Genomic DNA, 18,608 nt, shown 5'->3' with positions numbered 1-18,608 from the left:
TAACTTGGCCTATATAAAATTAAGTAGTACCTAAAAATTTATATGGTTTTTGTCTTTAAAAATTATTTTCACTATTGCAGTAATCTTGTATAACAGATTAATAAAAGTATGTGAACAATAAGTACATATATACACACATAAAATGCCTTTTTCCTCAATGTGTTCATATAAAAATGTCTCAATAGTATATAGATTAGTCCTCAGTGAAGTATAAAAATTGAGGGGAAAAATCAGGAAGCACAAACCTTGTTTTTCCAATCTATGAACAGTTGTAATTACATGTTTAGGTAGTGAAGTTATTAGTGCATTTACATTCATTGGATTCACTTTTCTATTAAGCTCTGTTAACCCTTAATGTACTTGGTGTCATTTTTAAAAATTGAAACTTGTTTCATACAAAAAAACCCCACATTTTGAACTTATACTTTCCCTCACAAAATTAATTAGTTAAATTTGAGGGCTCCTCTTCCAACTGTAACTATAGTATTGCCCGGTATTAGTACTTTCCTTTTTATAATTTTGAGCGTGTGTTTGCAGATGACCTTCCTGAACTTCAGGCTGTTCAAAGTGATCCTACCCAATCTGCCATATACCAGCTAAATTCAGATGTTTCACATCAAGAATATCCAAGACCATCTTGGAACCAAAATACCTCAGACATATCAGAAAGTACTTATCGTGAAAATGAGGTGGATTGGCTAACAGAATTAGCAAATATCGCCACCAGTCCACAAAGTCCACTTATGCAGTGCTCATTTTACAACAGGTAAGAATGCTGTATTTGTATTGAAAACCTCTATCATTACAAATGTGGCCAATATTTTTTTCTAGTTTTAAAAGTAATGTTATTAATCATTTAATGAATGGTTTGCTTAAATTAGGATTTAAGTAAAGTCATTAGAATTAAGCTTCTTGTCTTATAAAGATCAAAGAGCTATTTTACTCAATAATATTTTACACTCTGAGAATTAGATAAAAGTGATATGAAAACAGCAGAGTTAAGAATATTTGGAAGTGTTTCAAAGGCACCAGAAAATAAATCAGACCAAGAAATACTCTTATTATGCTATATTTCTACTTATTGGAATGAAAATTGTAGTTGTCCAAAAAACCGTAATTATAATAAACACTAGAGGCCCGGTGCACGAATTCCTGCACGAGAGGGGTACGGCCAGCCCACCCTGATGGGGCCGACTGCGGGGGAGGGGCCACAGGCAGTTGGCTAGCCGGCCCCACCCTCTGGTCAAATTCCCAGTCGAGGGGACAATTTGCATATTGGGCTTTTATTATATAGGATTATATTTTAAAGCTTTTATCAATCTTGAGTTCAGTTTCTTTTTTGTTGAGGTTTATTTTCTTCTAGGGTATGTGGCCTTCTGTGATTTATCTGTTTTCTAATAATAAAATTAGCTAATCTTAAAATCTTCAACTTATAAAAGTGGGCTCCCAATTGGTGAAAACCACTGTTTCATATATCAGATTAGGATTTAAGAAAATGTGTTATTGTACTATGGAAGCTTTCAAGCAATATTCCTAGAGAGACCTAAGTGGATAATATTTTATTAATTATCTCTAAAATCATAAAATTATTTATGTGAAAAGACATAGACAATAAATTAGATTATAGAGGGGAGAAATGCCCAAATTTGCACTCATGTGGGTGGATAGACCACAGTTCATATTAGGTGATTTAGAAATAACTTAATTTTGGTAAATGCTCTTAAGTTAGTATAATTGTTGCTAAAGAATAAACTTTGTAGGTGTGAAACCTGGGTTTTTTTTACAACTCATTAAATTATACTGCTTTCCTTCTATTCATCAGGATGCTAGTCTTGATTAGAGCAAATTCATTTTAACTTTGGTTTAATCCCATTAAAATTTCCAGAAGAAAGAAAACTTGCCTCTAAAGTATTGCTTCTCTTATAGTCTCAGTTTTTATTATAGTCTTATTAGTCAAAAAGCTAAAAATTCTTTTACATATAAAAAACAAACCCCAATTTTACTATTGAACTTTATTTTTCCCCTATTTCTAGTTTAAAGTTAATACTTTTCATTTTTTACCACAAATTCATGAAGAAGAAGAATATAGTTCATGGGAAGCTGAGTAAACCCTTCAGAAGAAAATCAGTATAAATAAAAGTATAAGTAAAGGAGTATCTCCCTGAAGATGTGAATTTATTCTCTGCAGCATTTCTATGTCTCCTTTCTTCCTAGGGAACAAGACCAAGAGTTATGCTCTGCTTTCTTGCCTGCCTTCTAACAGACAGTGGCAACTTCTTTTTTTCTTTTTTTTAAAATGTATTTTATTGATTTTTTACAGAGAGGAAGGGAGAGGGGATAGAGAGTTAGAAACATCGATGAGAGAGAAACATCGATGAGCTGCCTCCTGCACACCTCCCACTGGGGATGTGCCTGCAACCAAGGTACATGCCCTTAACCGGAATCGAACCCGTGACCCCCCAGTCCACAGGCCAACGCATTATCCACTGAGCCAAACTGGTTAGGGCGACAGTGGCAACTTCTTATAGAGTGTTAAACTATGTTAGTTATTGAGCTTTTGATGTCTGAAGTCATAACTGTACAGTATCAAGGGGTTGAGGACAGGTAAAGTTTATATTGTTCCTGATAGAAAGAAAGATGAAGAGACCAGTGGTATTGGGATTTTAGACATGTTTAGCCTGTTAAATTTTACAGAACATCCAGGCCAGTCTACATTTTAGAACACTGCATTGTTACTTAAGTGGTTAAACAAAAGAATTAATGAAACTTATATTCTTTTACTAGAGGCCCAGTGCACGAATTCGTGCACCAGTGGGGTCCCTCGGCCTGGCCTGCGGGATTGGGCCGAAACCAGCTCTCCGACATCCTCCAAGGGGTCCCGGATTGAGAGAGGGCGTAGGCCAGGCCGAGGGACCCCACCAGTGCATGATCGGGGCCAGGGAGGGATGCTGGAGGTTGGTCAACTGGGGAGGGACCGAAGGAGGGCTCCAGGGTGTGTCCAGCCTGTCTCACTCAGTTCTGATTGGCCAGACTCCAGCAGCAAGCTAATCTACCCATCGGAGCATCTGGCCCCTGGTGGTCAGTGCACATCATGGCAACTGGTCAACCGATTGACTGTCTGCCCCCTGGTGGTCAGTGCATGTCATAGCGAGCTGTTGAGCAGCCTTAGCATATCATTAGCATATTATGCTTTGATTGGTTGAATGGACAACCAGACACTTAGCATATTAGACTTTTATTATCTACTAGAGGCCTGTTGCATGAAATTCGTGCATGGAGGGGTGTCCCCCTCAGCCACCCTCACCCTTCAATCCCAGAACCTTCGGATGTCCCACTGCCGTTTTAGGCCCAATCCCGGGGATGGGGCCTAAACCAGCAGTAAGACATCCTTTTCACAATCCGGGGGGGACTGGCTCTTAACTGTTCCCCTCCCTGCCAAGCCTGATCACCCCTAACTTTCCCCCCCCCTCCCCCAGGGTGGTCATCCCCAACTGCCCCCCAAGCCAGCCTGGTCGCCACCAACTGCCCCCCCCCCCCCCACCGGCCTGGTTGCCCCCGACTGTCCCCCTGCCAGCCTGGTCGTCCCCAACTCCCCCCCCTGCCAGCTTGGTCGCCCCACGCAGCCTGCTGCTTGGTCGTTTGGTTGTCCCTCACTGACCTCCCTGCCAGCCTGGTCGCTCCACGCAGCCTGCTGCTCAGTTCATTTGGTTGTCCCTCACTAACCCCCATGCTGGCCTTGTCGCCCCACTCACCTGTTCGGTCATCCGTTTGGTTGTTTCAGATGTGACGGCTCCTGGCTCTTTATATATACAGAAGGTAATAATAAAAGTGTAATATGCTAATTAGACCAGACGTCCTTCTGGACAACCTCTGGATGAAAGCTGGGGCTGCGAGGAAAGCCCGGGTGTCAGAGGGAAGCCGGTGCTGGCAGCCGGGGGAAGGAAGACCTACTCTTGCACGAATTTCATATTAGCCTTTTATTATATAGGATAATTTCGGCAAAGGTAAAATGAAAAAAAGTTAATGAGGATAAAATTAAAATGGAAGGCTAATACAATTTCTCAGGGAAAGGTATGAATTGGAAACTAAGATGTCCCTTCTCCCCTTTTTGAAAAAGAGGTTAGTACAGACATGCATTAACTTTTTTCTGTTAAGGATCAAATCCCTATTTGGCATCTTAGAGAATTGTTCTGATTTGGGAGTTTCAGACAGATCTACCCCCTTGTCTTCCTCTCTACTGCTTTCCAAACTCCTGTGTTAGTATGTACACATTACTGGTCATCCTTTATGGGCTTGCTTCTTACTGTTACCCTTCCTGTGAATAGCTGATCTGTTTGTGGTGAAAGGATTTTAGTATGTTCTTGGGAGCGTAAGTACTCTAAAAGGAGCATTGCCCGTTAAAGAGACTTTTGAGGGGAAAACTGGGGAAGGGGTTATTTTTTAAAAGGTGATCCTGGGGGAAAATAATTAGCCCTTATATGTAGATGCTCTTTAACAAATTTGTATTAGAAAACAAAAAATAGTGTCCAGTTACAAATAAGCTTTCTGCTACAAGAAGTTTAAGCATTTAGGTCAGTGATGGCGAACCTATGATACGCATGTCAGAGGTGACACGCGAACTCATTTTTTTGGTTGATTTTTCTTTGTTAAATGGCATTTAAATATATAAAATAAATATCAAAAATATAAATCTTTGTTTTACTATGGTTGCAAATATTAAAAAATTTCTATATGTGACACGGCACCAGAGTTAAGTTAGGGTTTTTCAAAATGCTGACACGCCGGGCTCAAAAGGTTCGCCATCACTGATTTAGGTTAAGGTAGTTCATTGTATCTGTCCAGTGATAGGTGATTGGTAAAGAGTTCAGTGTTAAGCATAGATTCACTCACTTTAAGACTTACTGACTACATCAAAGTAGAAGAAAGAAATGGATAAGGTGCCCTGCACAGGGGTTATTATTCATGAATGAAAATGTTCACATTTATATGTACTTGTTGATATAAAAATAAATAAAACAGCAATTTGGAACTGAAAATACATTGTCAAATAAGAAAAAAAAACACCTGTTTAAAATGTGTGAGGAGGGCTTGGGTAAGAAGTTAAAGGACAACATACTATAAATGTAATCTTGATGTCTTTACTCGTGTTTTGTATATATACTAATGTTGGCATTTTGAATATTAAATTTTCTCATCCAAAGGAAAGATCTACTTTAAGGACCTATGCTTTATGGTTAAAACTGCTTCTTCATTTTAGATCATCTCCTGTACACATCATAGCTACTAGCAAAAGTTTACATTCCTATGCACGCCCTCCACCGGTGTCCTCCTCTTCTAAGAGCGAGCCAGCCTTCCCTCACCACTGGAAGGAGGAAACACCAGTCAGACATGAAAGGGTGAGTTTATTCATGAGATTAAACTTTTACAAAGTTTGCACAACAGTTATAATATATTAACTTTCCCTCTCTAAAAAGTCTTTTGAAGCACATACAGATGGAATATAGTATGTCTCATTGTTCTAGTGGTCTGGGTTTGATTTTATGTACAACTCTATTAACTGTTAGGAAAGTTTGTTACAAGTGGGAATATATATTTAACTAAAACTTTCAAAAACTTCAGTTTTCAAAGGTATATTTGCCCCAAGCTTAGAATGATTAAGTTACCCCCTGGTCAGGAGAGAACCTGAAATCAGCTGGAGACAGATGGTAATAAGGTACATTTAAAAATAAACAGTTTGTAATGTTTTTCTTCACAGGCAAATAGTGAGTCAGAATCTGGCATTTTCTGCATGTCCTCCCTCTCAGATGATGATGATTTGGGATGGTGCAATTCCTGGCCTTCAACTGCTTGGCACTGTTTTTTGAAAGGTAAAAAAAAAAAAATACTTGAATTTGTTTACAGCTTACTTGTGTAGCACACTGTCACATAACTAATACTTATTTTTACTTAACTTTAGGCACACGACTGTGCTTTCATAAGGGAAGCAATAAGGAATGGCAGGATGTTGAAGATTTTGCTAGAGCTGAAGGCTGTGATAATGAGGAAGATCTCCAAATGGGCACTCACAAGGTTAATTTAAAATTCCTAAAAAAAAAAAAAAAAATCTTTTAAAATGAAACATAATGTTTATTGTTGTTCTGCAGGTATATCCTCCATTTACTTTCATATTTAAATAATCTTAAATTGTAGGTAGTGGTTTTGTGACTACTTATTGTTGCTTAGCCTGATGGAGAGGCTTTAGGTTTACCTTTGTAATTATGTTTTCTTAGATGGGAAAACCAAACTGACATTAAAAATAAATGAGCCCTGCCCACCCAGCATGGCTCAGTGGTTGAGCTTCGACCTATGAACCAGGAGGTCATGGTTCCATTCCCGGTCAGGGCACATGCCTGGGTTGTGGACTCGATCCCCATGTGGGGCGTGCAGGAGGCAGCTGATCAATGAGTCTCAACATTGATGTTTCTCTCTCTCCCTTTCCCTTCACCTCTGAAATAAAAAATATATATATTACAAAAACAAATAAATGATTCCTGGCCAGTGTGGCTCAGTTGGTTGGAGTGTGGTCTAGTGTACTGAAAGGTTGCAGGTTCAATTCCCAGTCAGGGCATTATGGAAGGCAATCCAATCAATCAATGTTCTCTTTCATCTGTATGTTTCCTGCCCCCCGCCCCCCGCCCCCTAAAATCAATAAATATATCCTTGGGTGAGGATTAAAAATAAATGAACAAACAAACCAAAGCTTTATCTTTGGTAATCTACGAGGTGGTTAATTCCCCTATGTGTAATTAAAAGTTGATTATATTGTTACTTTTTAAATGACTTCATAAAAACACTGCCATTTTCTTTATTTTTTTTCTAGTTTTCAATTATATTTTATTGAGTTATAGTGTATATACCATAGCATTCACCATTTTAAAGTGTACAGTGTACAGTTAAATGCTTTTTAGTATACTACAAGAATGTGCAACCATCACAGGTATCTAATTCCAAAATATTTTCATCACCTCAAAAAGAAAAGTATAAAAGATCATTCCCTATTTCTCCCCTTTCCCTAGACTCTGGCAATCACAAATCTGTTTTCAGTACCTATGGATTTGTCTTTGTTGGATATTCCCTGTAAATGAAATCACACAATATATTACCTCTTGTGACTGGCTTCTTTCACTTAGTATAATGTTTTCAAGGTTTGTCTATGAGGTATATAAGAACTGTGTTCTTTTTATGACTGAATAATATTCTATATGGATGTACTGGATTTATTTATTCATTCATCAGTTAAAAAACATTTGGGTTTGTCACTCTTTGGCTATTAAGGAGAAATGCTGCTGTGAACCTTCCTGTACAAACTTGTGAATGAAAATGTTTTCATTTCTATGGTTATATACTTATATATATATATAAGGAGTGGGATTACTAGGTCATATGGTAACTCCATGTTTTAACATTTTGAGGAACTTCCAAAATGTTTTCCACAGGAATGCTCTATTTTACATTTATATCACTAATATGTGAAAGTTCTATCTCTGCATCCTCATCTACAGTTACCTCCTGTTTCACTCAAAAGCTGTCTTAGTGTGCATAAAGTGGTATTTTCTCCTTGTTTGATTTGCATTTCCCTAATGACTAATGATGGTGAGCATATTCCCATGTTCTTATTGGTCATTTGTGTATCATCTTAGAGGAACTCTATTCAAATAATTTCTCCATTTTCAATTGGGTTGTCTGTTTATTGATTTATAAGTGTCCTTCAGATGTCCTGGGAAGTATACCTTATCAGATTGGAGACTTGCAAATATTTCTTCCATTTATGGGTTGTATTTTCACTTTTATTTTGATGAAGTGTAATTTATTTGTTTCTTTGGTTACTTGTGCTTTAGATGTCTTACATAGGACACTGTTGCCTAATTCAAGGTCATGAAGATACACACCTGTGTTTTCTCCTAAGAGTTTTTATAGCTGTAGATCTGACATTTAGGTTTTTGATCCATTTTGATAATATATGTATACTAGAGGCCTGGTGCATGAAATTTGTGCATGGGATGGGGGTGGGGGGGCGTCCCTCAGCCCGGCCTGCACCCTCTTCAATCCAGGACCCCTCAGGGGATGCGGGATCGGGCCTAAACTGGCAGTCATACATTCATCTCACAATCCAGGATCGCTGGCTCCTAACCACTTGCCTGCCTGCCTGCCTGATCGCCCCAACCCCCTCTGCCTGATGACCTGATTGCCCCTAACCGCCTCTGTCTGCCGGCCTGATCACCCCTTAAGTGCCCTCTCCTGCTGGCCTTATCGCCCCCTAACTGCTCTCCCTTGCTGGCCTGATCGCCCCTAACCATCTCTGCCTCAGCCCCTGCCACTGTGGCTTTGTCCAGAAGATGTCTGGTCTAATGAGCATATTACCCTTTTATTATATAGATGGTGTTTAGTATGGTCAAAAATCATTCCTTTTTTCTTTTTTTGCATGTAGATATATGGATGTCCCAGCATAATATGTTGAAAAGACATTTTTTCTCAATTAAAATTTTTTGTCACGTAGTTGAAAATAAAAAACACTGGCATTTTCTAAGTTGATAAGTAAAACAATAGGATAGATATTGGTTGACACCTTTGTCTTTGAAACCTTTAATTTCTCCATGTCTACTGTAGGTAGAAAAATTGGGCATGTGAATGAAGTGCTTCTTTACAATTCCTGTTATCCCCTGATGTTGAGTTTCTTAGAAAATTAGTCCCCACACGGCTGCCTTCAGTTCTTCCCTCTTCATTGTAGTGGTTAGTTTGACTTTGGCCTATACCACTCTCCTACAGTTTCAAAGGTTATTAGCTTGATTCTGATTACTAGAGAGGCTTCTACTTGTTCTGTTTAACATCTCTGCAACATCTGACAGCGGGGATGAGTTCCTAACATTGTTTTGATTTGTGTAGCACAGCAGTGCCCTGATTTTTGAGTGGTGGTTTGTGTGCCCATAATGTTGAATATAAGCAAGTTTCTGCTCCTTTTCACTCTCTTAACCAATTCTTCTTTGCTGATAATGTCAGCATCACCTCCTTGTGGCCTGTGGAAAGCATTGTGGACTTGGAGTCAGGAAACCTGGGCTCCCTTTCCAGCTCTTCCAGTAACTACTTTTTTGACTGACCTGGGGCAAATAATTAACCCTAGTAGCTTTGGCTTCCTGATCTGTTAGATGGGATTGGATTTGTTTTAAAGTCTTGTAGCCCCAAGAATTAGAAGATTCTGTAATTCAGTTATTTGCAAATATATGTCTGTAGCCTTTACTTGTATGTTTCCAACTGCATATTAGACCTATTTGTACATGAATATCAATCAGTTATTAAAACTCGGCTTATTAGTATAATCAAATCTGGATTCACCTTTTTTAATTCCCCTTCCTGGCTTACTTTCAACTCCGTTCTTTTAAAGGTATTGTTATCCCTGATTACCAGATTCAAAACCAGGATGTTGGCTATTCCCTTTCCTCCCTTCATATTTAGTTATCAGTTTTATTTCCTTAAAGATTTTTACAGTCATCCTTCTCTCCCATTCTTTGTTTTTTGTTTTTAAATATATTTTTATTGAATTCAGAGAGGAAAGGAGAGAGAGGTAGAAACATCAATGATGAGAGAATCATTGATCAGCTGCCTCTTGCACGCCTCCCCGACTGGGGATTGAGCCCCCAACCCAGGCACGTGCCCTTGACTGGAATCGAACCTGGGACCCTTCAGTCCATAGGTCCACACTCTACCCACTCAGCCAAAGCAGCTGGGCCCATTCTTTACTTTGTTCATGCACTAGATGTAATAATAATTGGATATTCTAGCTAGGTATTGGCATGTCTTTCTCTTTTGTTTTTCTGTGAATTTAAGGGTAAGGATTATGTATTGTTGATTATATTTTTTTCAGAGCCTAGTACGTGGCATGTACTAAATGCTCAATAAATATTTGTTGAATTTAAATTTAGCCTGGTTCTACCAGCACTGTACTGTCAATTCAAGACTGATGGGCTTCTCTCATTATATTTTGAAATAAATTGAATATTAGAGGTAACTTTCTGAAGTCATTTATCATCTTAAAATGAACAATCATATTAATAAAAATACTTTTATTGACTTCCCAATACCCTCTCAAAGGAAAGTTGGAGCACTTTGCCTGTCTCTAAGGCCCTTTACTTACTAACTGGTTCGGCCTCTCCTTTTCAGTACTTGTCCCAACTTTGAATTCATCTTGTATTTTTAGCAAATACTCAGCACTACCCAAAGCAATTGTTTATTATAACTATTTCTGGTGTAAGGCATGTTCTTCTACCTTTCTAAATTTCATTCTTTTAAATCCCAGTTCAAAGGGAAATCAAAAGCCTCCCTGATCTCTCTCTCTCTCTCTTTGAATTAAACTGTATTAGTATTATTTATACTTGAACTAAAATGCTTATTACACTCTGCCTTACGTTGTAGTAATTTATTTATATATGTGCCTTTTATTCACTACTGGGTCGAAAGCTCCATAAAGACAGGGATCCTTTTTGTTTATTTTTACCCTTTCTACAAAGTCTTAACTGTAGTAGGAACTTCACTATGTGTTAAACTGAATGTTGCCAATTCATTTAATATATGCATGTATTTTCAGGGCTATGGTTCCGATGGTCTGAAGTTGTTATCACATGAAGAAAGTGTATCATTTGGCGAGTCTGTACTGAAGTTGACTTTTGATCCTGGTACAGTAGAAGATGGTTTACTAACTGTAGAGTGTAAGCTGGACCACCCTTTCTATGTTAAAAATAAAGGTAGGGCTTCAATTTGAATTTGTAGTAACTTTTAAAAGGAATCTTAAATCTATAATATGTCTTGTGGCATAATTCTTTGGTGGTTAAGAAAAAGAATTTGAAGGGAAAATTTAAAACTACATAAAACTATCTTAGAAAATGCCTTATGATGCTTAAATGTCTTAGTGGTAGTCAGACTGAGCTCTACTTTCTGTGGCTATCAAAAACTTCGATTCATGTAACATGAATATCTTGGTATATAGTTTGGGGTGTGGAGTATTTTAGTAATTGCGTTTTTGTTTAGGCTTACCAAATACACTGTATGCCCAAAGCACTTCAGAGCCTTATTGCAATACCACCATGTTACACATAATAATACTTCAAGAGTATTTCATGGTCTCACTTAGCTGCATTTATGCTGATTGATAGAACCTATTACTAAAATGCTAAATTAAACTACATTTTGGAGTGTTTGTGCATTGCTTAAAGTAAATACTTGTAGTTGGCTTTATGGCAAATATACATGACTTGTATTTGAAAAATCTTGACTTAAATTTTTAAGACTCAGAAATGATATGTCTATCTTATAATAAATAATTTGGGTGCTTTTTGTCAATCCCCATCTTTGATGCAACTATTGTTTGATTTAACTTTAGGTTGGTCATCGTTTTATCCAAGTTTGACTGTGGTACAGCATGGCATTCCATGTTGTGAAATTCATATTGGTGATGTATGTCTACCTCCTGGACACCCCGATGCCATTAATTTTGATGATTCAGGTGTTTTTGATACATTTAAAAGGTAATACTGCACTAATTATCTTTTTTTCTGTTAAAAGTTTTCCCTAAACCTCCCTAATGATTGCTAAGACAAATATTTAAGAGGTTAAACCTTTAAAGCTTTCAGAATTTTAAAAGAACTTCTAAAAGGACAAGTGTCCAACCTCACAGGAGGTATCCAGAGAAAGTTTGTATGTAGATAGATATCTGGGATTTTAAGACTCATTCTTTCTTTAACCTAATTATCAAATCTAGAGGCATTAGGTAGAGAATTCTCAAGAGTTTCTGTCTGCTATCTTACAGATTTTATTTCACTCAATTTAATATAATAAAATACAAGGTAAATATATTTGTTTATCAAAAGAATAAGGAAGCCCTAGCTTATTTGGCTTCAGTGAATAGAGCATTGGCCTACGGACTGAAATGTCCTGGGTTTGATTCTGGTCAAGGGCACCCAGTGCAGGAGGCAGCTGATCACTGATTCTCTTTCATCATTGATGTTTCTCTCTCTCCCTCTCCCTTCCTCTCTGAAATCAATAAAATATATTTAAACGGAAAAAAAAGAATTAGTAAGACTATTTTAAAAAGCACAGACCATATGCTCAATAACATCTGTAAGATTGGAATCTAAATGCCATTTGATTACATCCTTCATATACACTCTTTGAAAAACTAAAAAATGAGACAATACTTTAAGGTCTGATACTCTAATTATTTTTAACATGTAAATGAATGATAACTCTTATGTTTTGGTGAGAGTGTAAATAAAATTTTAGAAGATAATTTGGCTTTGTTTTACAACACTGAGTATCAGTAATCCTATTCCTCTGTATACCCTAGAGAAATAAACTCTTGTAGACATGTGCTAGGAGTTGTATAAATAAGTTCATAGATGTATTACTCATGATAGCAAAACTTGGGAACAATATCAATATTCATTGGCTGGGGAGTAAATATATAAATTGTGATATAATCGTACAATGGAATTCTTTGTCAGTGGAATATTAATGAACCTTAGCTATATATTTTAAAACATGGATCAGTTTTAGAAATAATGTTAAGTAAAAATTAGTCTCAAATATACAGTATGGTTCTATTTTTTTATGGTATCAGATGTTCTTCAAAAATATATGTAGCCCTAACCTATTCTCAGTGGTTAGAGGATCTGCCCTCCGACTGAGGAGTCACAGGCTTGATTCTGGTCAAGGGCATGTTACCCTGGCAGGCTTGATCCCCGGCCCGGGTCTGGGTGCATGTGGGAGGCAACCAATTGATGTGTCTCTCTCACATTGATGTCTCTCTCTCTCTCTCTCTCTCCCACTCCCTTCCATTGTCTCTAATAATCAGTGGGGAAAGAAAGAAGAAAATACATGTAGTAAAATTATAAATGTAATTACGTTTATATTATACTAGAGGCCCGGTGCACGAAATTCATGCACTGGGGGAGGGGGTGGAGTCCCCTCAGTCTGGCCTGCGCCCTCTTGTAGTTCAGGACCCATCGGGGGATGTCCGCCAGCTGGCTTAGGCCCACTCTCAGCGCAGCCTGGGACCCCTCGCTCCTTACTGCTCACCTGTTCACTGCGCTCACCAGCTGTGAACCTGGCTTCTGGCTGAGCAGCACTCCTCCTGTGGGAGCGCACTGAGCACCAGGGGGCAGCTCCTGCATTGAGCATCTGCCCCTTGGTGGTCAGTGTGCATCATTGCGACTGGTTGTTCTGGTCGTTCTGCCATAACGATCACTTATGCTTTTATTATATAGACTAGAGGCCCAGTGCATGAAATTAGTGCACTCGGGGGCAGTCCCTCAGTCCGGCCTGTGCTGCCCTCTCGCCCTTGGGGAGGGGGCCAAAGCCAGCAGTTGGATATCCTTAGCACTGCCGCAGAGGCGAGAGGGGCTCCCCACCACCGCTGCTGTGCTCGCCGGTGAGCCCGGCTTCTGGCTGAGCAGGAGCGCACTGACCACCATGGGGCAGTCCTGCATTGAGCGTCTGCCTCCTGGTGGTCAGTGCACGTCATAGCGACCGGTCGTTCCACTGTTTAGTCAATTTGCATATTATTCCTTTACTACATAGGAGAATAATATTTATATAGTATATGTAATACGTATACAATTATGCTGGAGGTCTTCAAGACCACCCCCGGGTTTGATGAGTCACTAGGACTCGCAGGATTCAGCAGCTCTGTTACTTACAGTGAAAGGATATAAAGCAAAATTGGGGAAAATGGAAGGCATGGGGTGAAATCTGGGAGAAGCTAGGCTTCCAGGAGTCCTCCCCCAGTGGACTCACACAGAAAAGCTTATTTCTGTCAGCAGTGAGTTGTGACATGCATGAAATGTTATCTGCCAAGGAATCTGGTTAGACACTCAGCAGGGTTTTTTGTTTGCTTGTTTTTGTTTGGATGTTTTTTCCATTGATTTTAGAGAGAGTGGAAGAGGGAGAGGGGAGAGAGAGAAAGAAACAGAAACATTGATGTGAGATGTGAGAGACATTGATTGGTTGCCTCCCGCCTGTGCCCCGACCAGGCCAGAGAGCGAACCTTTAACCCAGGAATGTGCCCCTGACTGGAAATCGAACCCTCAACCCTTCAGTGCATGGGCCGACACTCTAACCACCTAGCAACACTGTCCTCGGCATCAGGTATTTTTTGTTTTTTCAGAGAGGAAGGGAGAGGGAGAGAAAAAGAGAAACATCAATGATGAGAGAGACTCATTGATTGGCTGCTTTCTGCATGCTCCACACTGGGCATCAGGCATGTGCCCTTGAATTGAACCCAGAACCCTCAGTCCACAGGCCGACACTCTATCTACTGAGCCAAATCAGCTAGGGCTGTTTGGGAGCTGATAATGTAAGCTGCCTTAGGCTAGCACATACCAAAATTTCAAACTTCCAAAAGGGAAGCAGGTGTTTGGGGTGAACCCTATTGTTTGTGCACACAGTTTAGACACAGTGAGCCACTCCTTTCAGTTGTGGGAATGATGGGAACCTTCCCGAAATCCAAGTTAATCAAGGGCCAACCTTCTAAGTAAATCTTTGAAAGGATATCAATTAGGCCTGCTATTTTAAGTCTTTCTGCAAAACAAAATATTATGTATTATTATATAATATTATCTATAATAATAAGTGTAATATGCTAATTAGACCGGACAGCCAAACGACCTTCCAGACATCATTCTGGACATCCTTTCAGATGAAGCCGTGGTGGTGAGGGCGGAGGCAGATGCAGTTAGGGGCGATGAGGCAGGCAGGCGAGTGGATAGGGTCATCAGGCAGGCAGGCAGAATGGTTAGGGTGCATCAGGCAGGCAGGCGAGTGGTTAGGGGCGATCAGGCAAGCAGGTAGAGTGGTTAGGGGCAATGAGGCAGGCAGGTGAGCAGTTAGGGGCAATCAGGCAGGCAGGCAAGCGGTTAGGAGCCAGCGGTCCCGGATTGCAAGAGGGATGTCTGACTGCCGGTTAAGGCCTGATCCCACAGGGCCTAAACCAGCAGTCGGACATCCCTGAGGGATCCCAGATTGCTGGATTGCAAGAGGGTGCAGGCCAGGCTGAGGGACCCCTCCCCCACTGCAGGAATTTCATGCACCAGGCCTCTAGTATATATATAATAATTATATATAAGTTAGCATTAACGTAATTACTGCTGTTATAGTATTTTTTGTTCATATAAATGAATAATGCACTATTTTTACAATAAAGTTATCAAAAAGGGAATGATAATCCGTAGTTTTATCCCTGGAGGGTGGCAAATATGGAACTGGGGTGATATTAGAAATACTTTATTTCTTAATTGGTTTTGCGTTCTTATTTGTATGCTTCATAACTTATGTGTCAAATATTGCATAGTGCAAGACTTCATTTTGTAAAGCAAAAAGGGACATTTGGCTACCTAATTTGTTTTTCCAGGATGGTAAGTTCTTACCACTTGGTCCCACCAAGTAGAAGTCAGACATTAGTCTTATTTTTCTCTGGAGTGACAGCAACGCCCCTGTTTTCCCACCCTATATAGGAAATTGTTTCTTTGTTATGGGGTGGGGCCACAACATTAGTAACAAAGAAACAGAATTTCCGGAGGATGGGGCCCAGAAATCAGGATTTTAAAAAGATTCCCAGGTGATTCTAATGTGCAGCCAAGGTTGAGAACCACTGATCTAGGAGAAACCATGAAAAAGTTGAGAAGTATGAACTTGACTAAATTTTCATTGTGGATTGGATTGACTTTTGGTGGGCGGGTTTGGGGGTGGGTGTTACAGGAGATGTTGCCTGGTACAAGGAAGGCAAGAAGGGAAAGAAAGGCAGAAAGGAGAAACAGTCTGCGAGGAAGTCCTGAGTCATGCTGTTCAGGGAAGGCATTTGAGTAGATTCTAGCTTAGTAAGGAACAGAAGTCAGCAATAAGTTGATAAGTTCTTAAACACAATTGTGTGAAAGGAAGTTTCTAAGTGAGCATGATTTGAAGAAGTCCATTCGAGACATTGAGAATTGAGGCCAGTCTCTAGGCATCAGGCAGGTTTAAAACAATCACTCTGTGAAGTTGACATTTCTGCTCAAGTAATGTGATTTAACAAGCACTATGCATATGTTAGCTTATTTAATTTTCACTACCCTGTTAGATTATATTTTCATTTTACAGAGAGAGAACTAAAGCTGAGAGAGGGAAAAAGAATATTCCCCCCAAAATAGCCAGTTAATATCAGAACTAGGATTCAAGCCAGTAACTTAAAAAGATTCCAGGTTTAGTATGCAATAGATGCCCCCATTGAGTAGCTATTAAGTTATTAGGGTATGTTATAATATAGGGTGGCTTTGGGGGAAGATTGATGTATGATTAAACAAATGACACAGATTACTATGCATTTTAAAGTTATTTTAGCTGCATTTAACTACCGTTACCAAACATTTTTGTAGTAGTCTTTAGACCTTGTATATGCTTTCCACTCTTTAATTTTCTAATTTTAGGCTTCTAGAGGCTAAGAAATTAGATTATAAAATTTGTCAAAAAGTGAATTCTAGCTCGGCTGGTGTTGCTCAGTGGTTGAGCATCTACCCATGAATCAAAAGGTCACCAGTTTGATTCCCGGTCAGGACACATACCTGTTTTTTGTGCTCTATCCCTAGTAGGGGGCCTGTAGGAGGCAGCTTATTGATGTATATATCTCTCTCCCTTCCTCAAAAATAAAAAAAAGTCAATAAAAAATATTTTTTTTAAAAAGTGAATCTAAAGTGAGAATAAATGGGTGTCTGGGATCTGGAAGAGAGATTACCTATGAATAAAGTATGTGGAGTCAGTTTTCATTTTATAAGTAACTACCAATGGTGAAGTTGTTAGTGCTGGTGACATAGGGGGGAATACATTGAAATTTCCAATTAGATATTAAAGGTTGTTAAGTCGAAATAAAACCGTTGTTTTATTTTTTTTTAGCTATGACTTCACACCTATGGATTCTTCTGCAGTCTATGTGCTAAGTAGTATGGCTCGTCAACGTCGTGCATCTCTGTCATGTGGAGGACCTGGAGGTCAAGACTTTGCAAGATCTGGATTCAGTAAAAACTGTGGCTCACCTGGATCATCACAGCTCTCTTCCAGTTCTTTGTATGCTAAAGCTGTCAAAAATCACAGCTCAGGGACTGTGAGTGCCACTTCTCCTAACAAGTGCAAAAGACCAATGAATGCCTTCATGCTTTTTGCCAAAAAATACAGAGTTGAATATACTCAGATGTATCCAGGGAAAGATAACAGGTAAAAATAGTGATGATTCTAATAATTGAGTAACACTTAAATGTAGTTCACAGGAACTAGTGCAGTTAAACTTATTCCTAAATAGCTTTTATTACTGAATTCTTTGTTTTCTTAGGATGACTTCAAAGTAAAGCATTCTAGTTGAATTTTTAGGATTATAATCCTACTAGAGTCCCGGTGCACAAAATTTGTGCACTGGGGGGGGAGGGGGGTCCCTCAACCTGGCCTGTGCCTTCTTGCAGTCCAGGAGACCTCCGGGGATGTGCAACTGATGGCTGCAGGCCTAAGCTGTCAGTTGGACATCCTTAGTGCTGCTGTGGAGGTGGGAGAGGCTCCTGCCACCACTACTGTGCTTGCCAGCCACGAGACAGGCTCCTGCATTGAGCATCTGCCCCCTGGTGGTCAGTGCATGTCACAGCGACTGGTTGTTCCACTGTTTGGTCAATTTGCATATTGGCCTTTTATATAGGATATAATAAAAGGCCAATATGCAAATTGTCCCCTTGACTGGGTGTTTGACAGGGAGTTCCACCAAGAGTTTGATTGGGGGCGGGGCTGGCCTGCCAACTGCCTGCGGCCCTTCCCCCCAATTGGGGCAAGCCGGCTGGACCCTACCCATGCACAAATTCGTGCACCGGGCCTCTAGTTATTTTATAATACGTAGGCATTATAAATTTTATACATAATGCCTAGGTATTAGGCACTGAGTGGTAAGGACCTGCCTTCTAAAGTAGTAGTAAATATCATTCATCTGTTAAAGGACTCAGGTCTAACAACTGACAATTCCATCTTTATTGAAAAGCTTTGTAGAAAAGGCTGGCACTTTCTTGCATCGGATCTTATTATTTAACAATTGTGTCATAGTATGGAATGTGCAGGAATTGGCAGTTTGTAATAACTGCCAGATTTGTCAAAAGTAAACCTAGAAGTGTCCTCAGGAGAGCCCTGGAATAAAAATTAACTCGTCCTTCCTATTCTGGTTGCTGTACACTTACCTCATCTCTTAGAATCCTCTCCAGCTCACTCCCTCTCAAACCAACCAAGTTCTCCACAGAGGAAAATATCTTCTTTCATCTTCCTAGTTTCCTGACAAAACTACCATTTCCTTTACCCATGATATCATGAGAAGTCAAATGATTATCCACATCAAATAATCAGGGTTGAATGTTTCATGAGCGTTAATTTTTATATTTATGTATATACTAGAGACCCAGTGCCCAACATTCATGCACTCGGGTGGGGGGGGGGGGCGTCTCTCAACCTGGCCTGCACCCTCTCGCAACCTGGGACCCCTCAGTGGACATCCCCCAAGGGGTCCTTAGTGCTCCCGAGGAGGGAGGAAA

At 39.7% G+C, this 18,608-nt stretch overlaps 1 protein-coding gene across 3 annotated transcripts in view; it reads left to right on the top strand.

Moving 5' to 3' along the window:
* The window catches only part of HBP1 (HMG-box transcription factor 1), a 33,886-nt gene that overhangs the window by 10,610 nt on the left and 4,668 nt on the right, over positions 1-18,608 (top strand). For 2 of the 3 annotated variants that reach the window (XM_006085378.3, XM_006085379.3), the window contains exons 3-9: positions 538-766; positions 5,258-5,396; positions 5,756-5,867; positions 5,957-6,069; positions 10,619-10,775; positions 11,411-11,555; positions 16,948-17,265. In XM_006085378.3, coding sequence (XP_006085440.1) covers positions 538-766; positions 5,258-5,396; positions 5,756-5,867; positions 5,957-6,069; positions 10,619-10,775; positions 11,411-11,555; positions 16,948-17,265 — 1,213 coding nt within the window. The remainder of the gene's footprint in view (positions 1-537; positions 767-5,257; positions 5,397-5,755; positions 5,868-5,956; positions 6,070-10,618; positions 10,776-11,410; positions 11,556-16,947; positions 17,266-18,608) is intronic. The other variant, XM_023751075.1, reaches the window with a different exon arrangement.

Source organism: Myotis lucifugus, unplaced genomic scaffold (genome assembly GCF_000147115.1).
Source record: "Myotis lucifugus unplaced genomic scaffold, Myoluc2.0 scaffold_18, whole genome shotgun sequence".
Classification (NCBI taxonomy): domain Eukaryota; kingdom Metazoa; phylum Chordata; class Mammalia; order Chiroptera; family Vespertilionidae; genus Myotis; species Myotis lucifugus.
The sequence above is the reverse complement of the archived record's forward strand: the minus strand, read 5'-3'. Positions and strand labels throughout refer to the sequence as shown.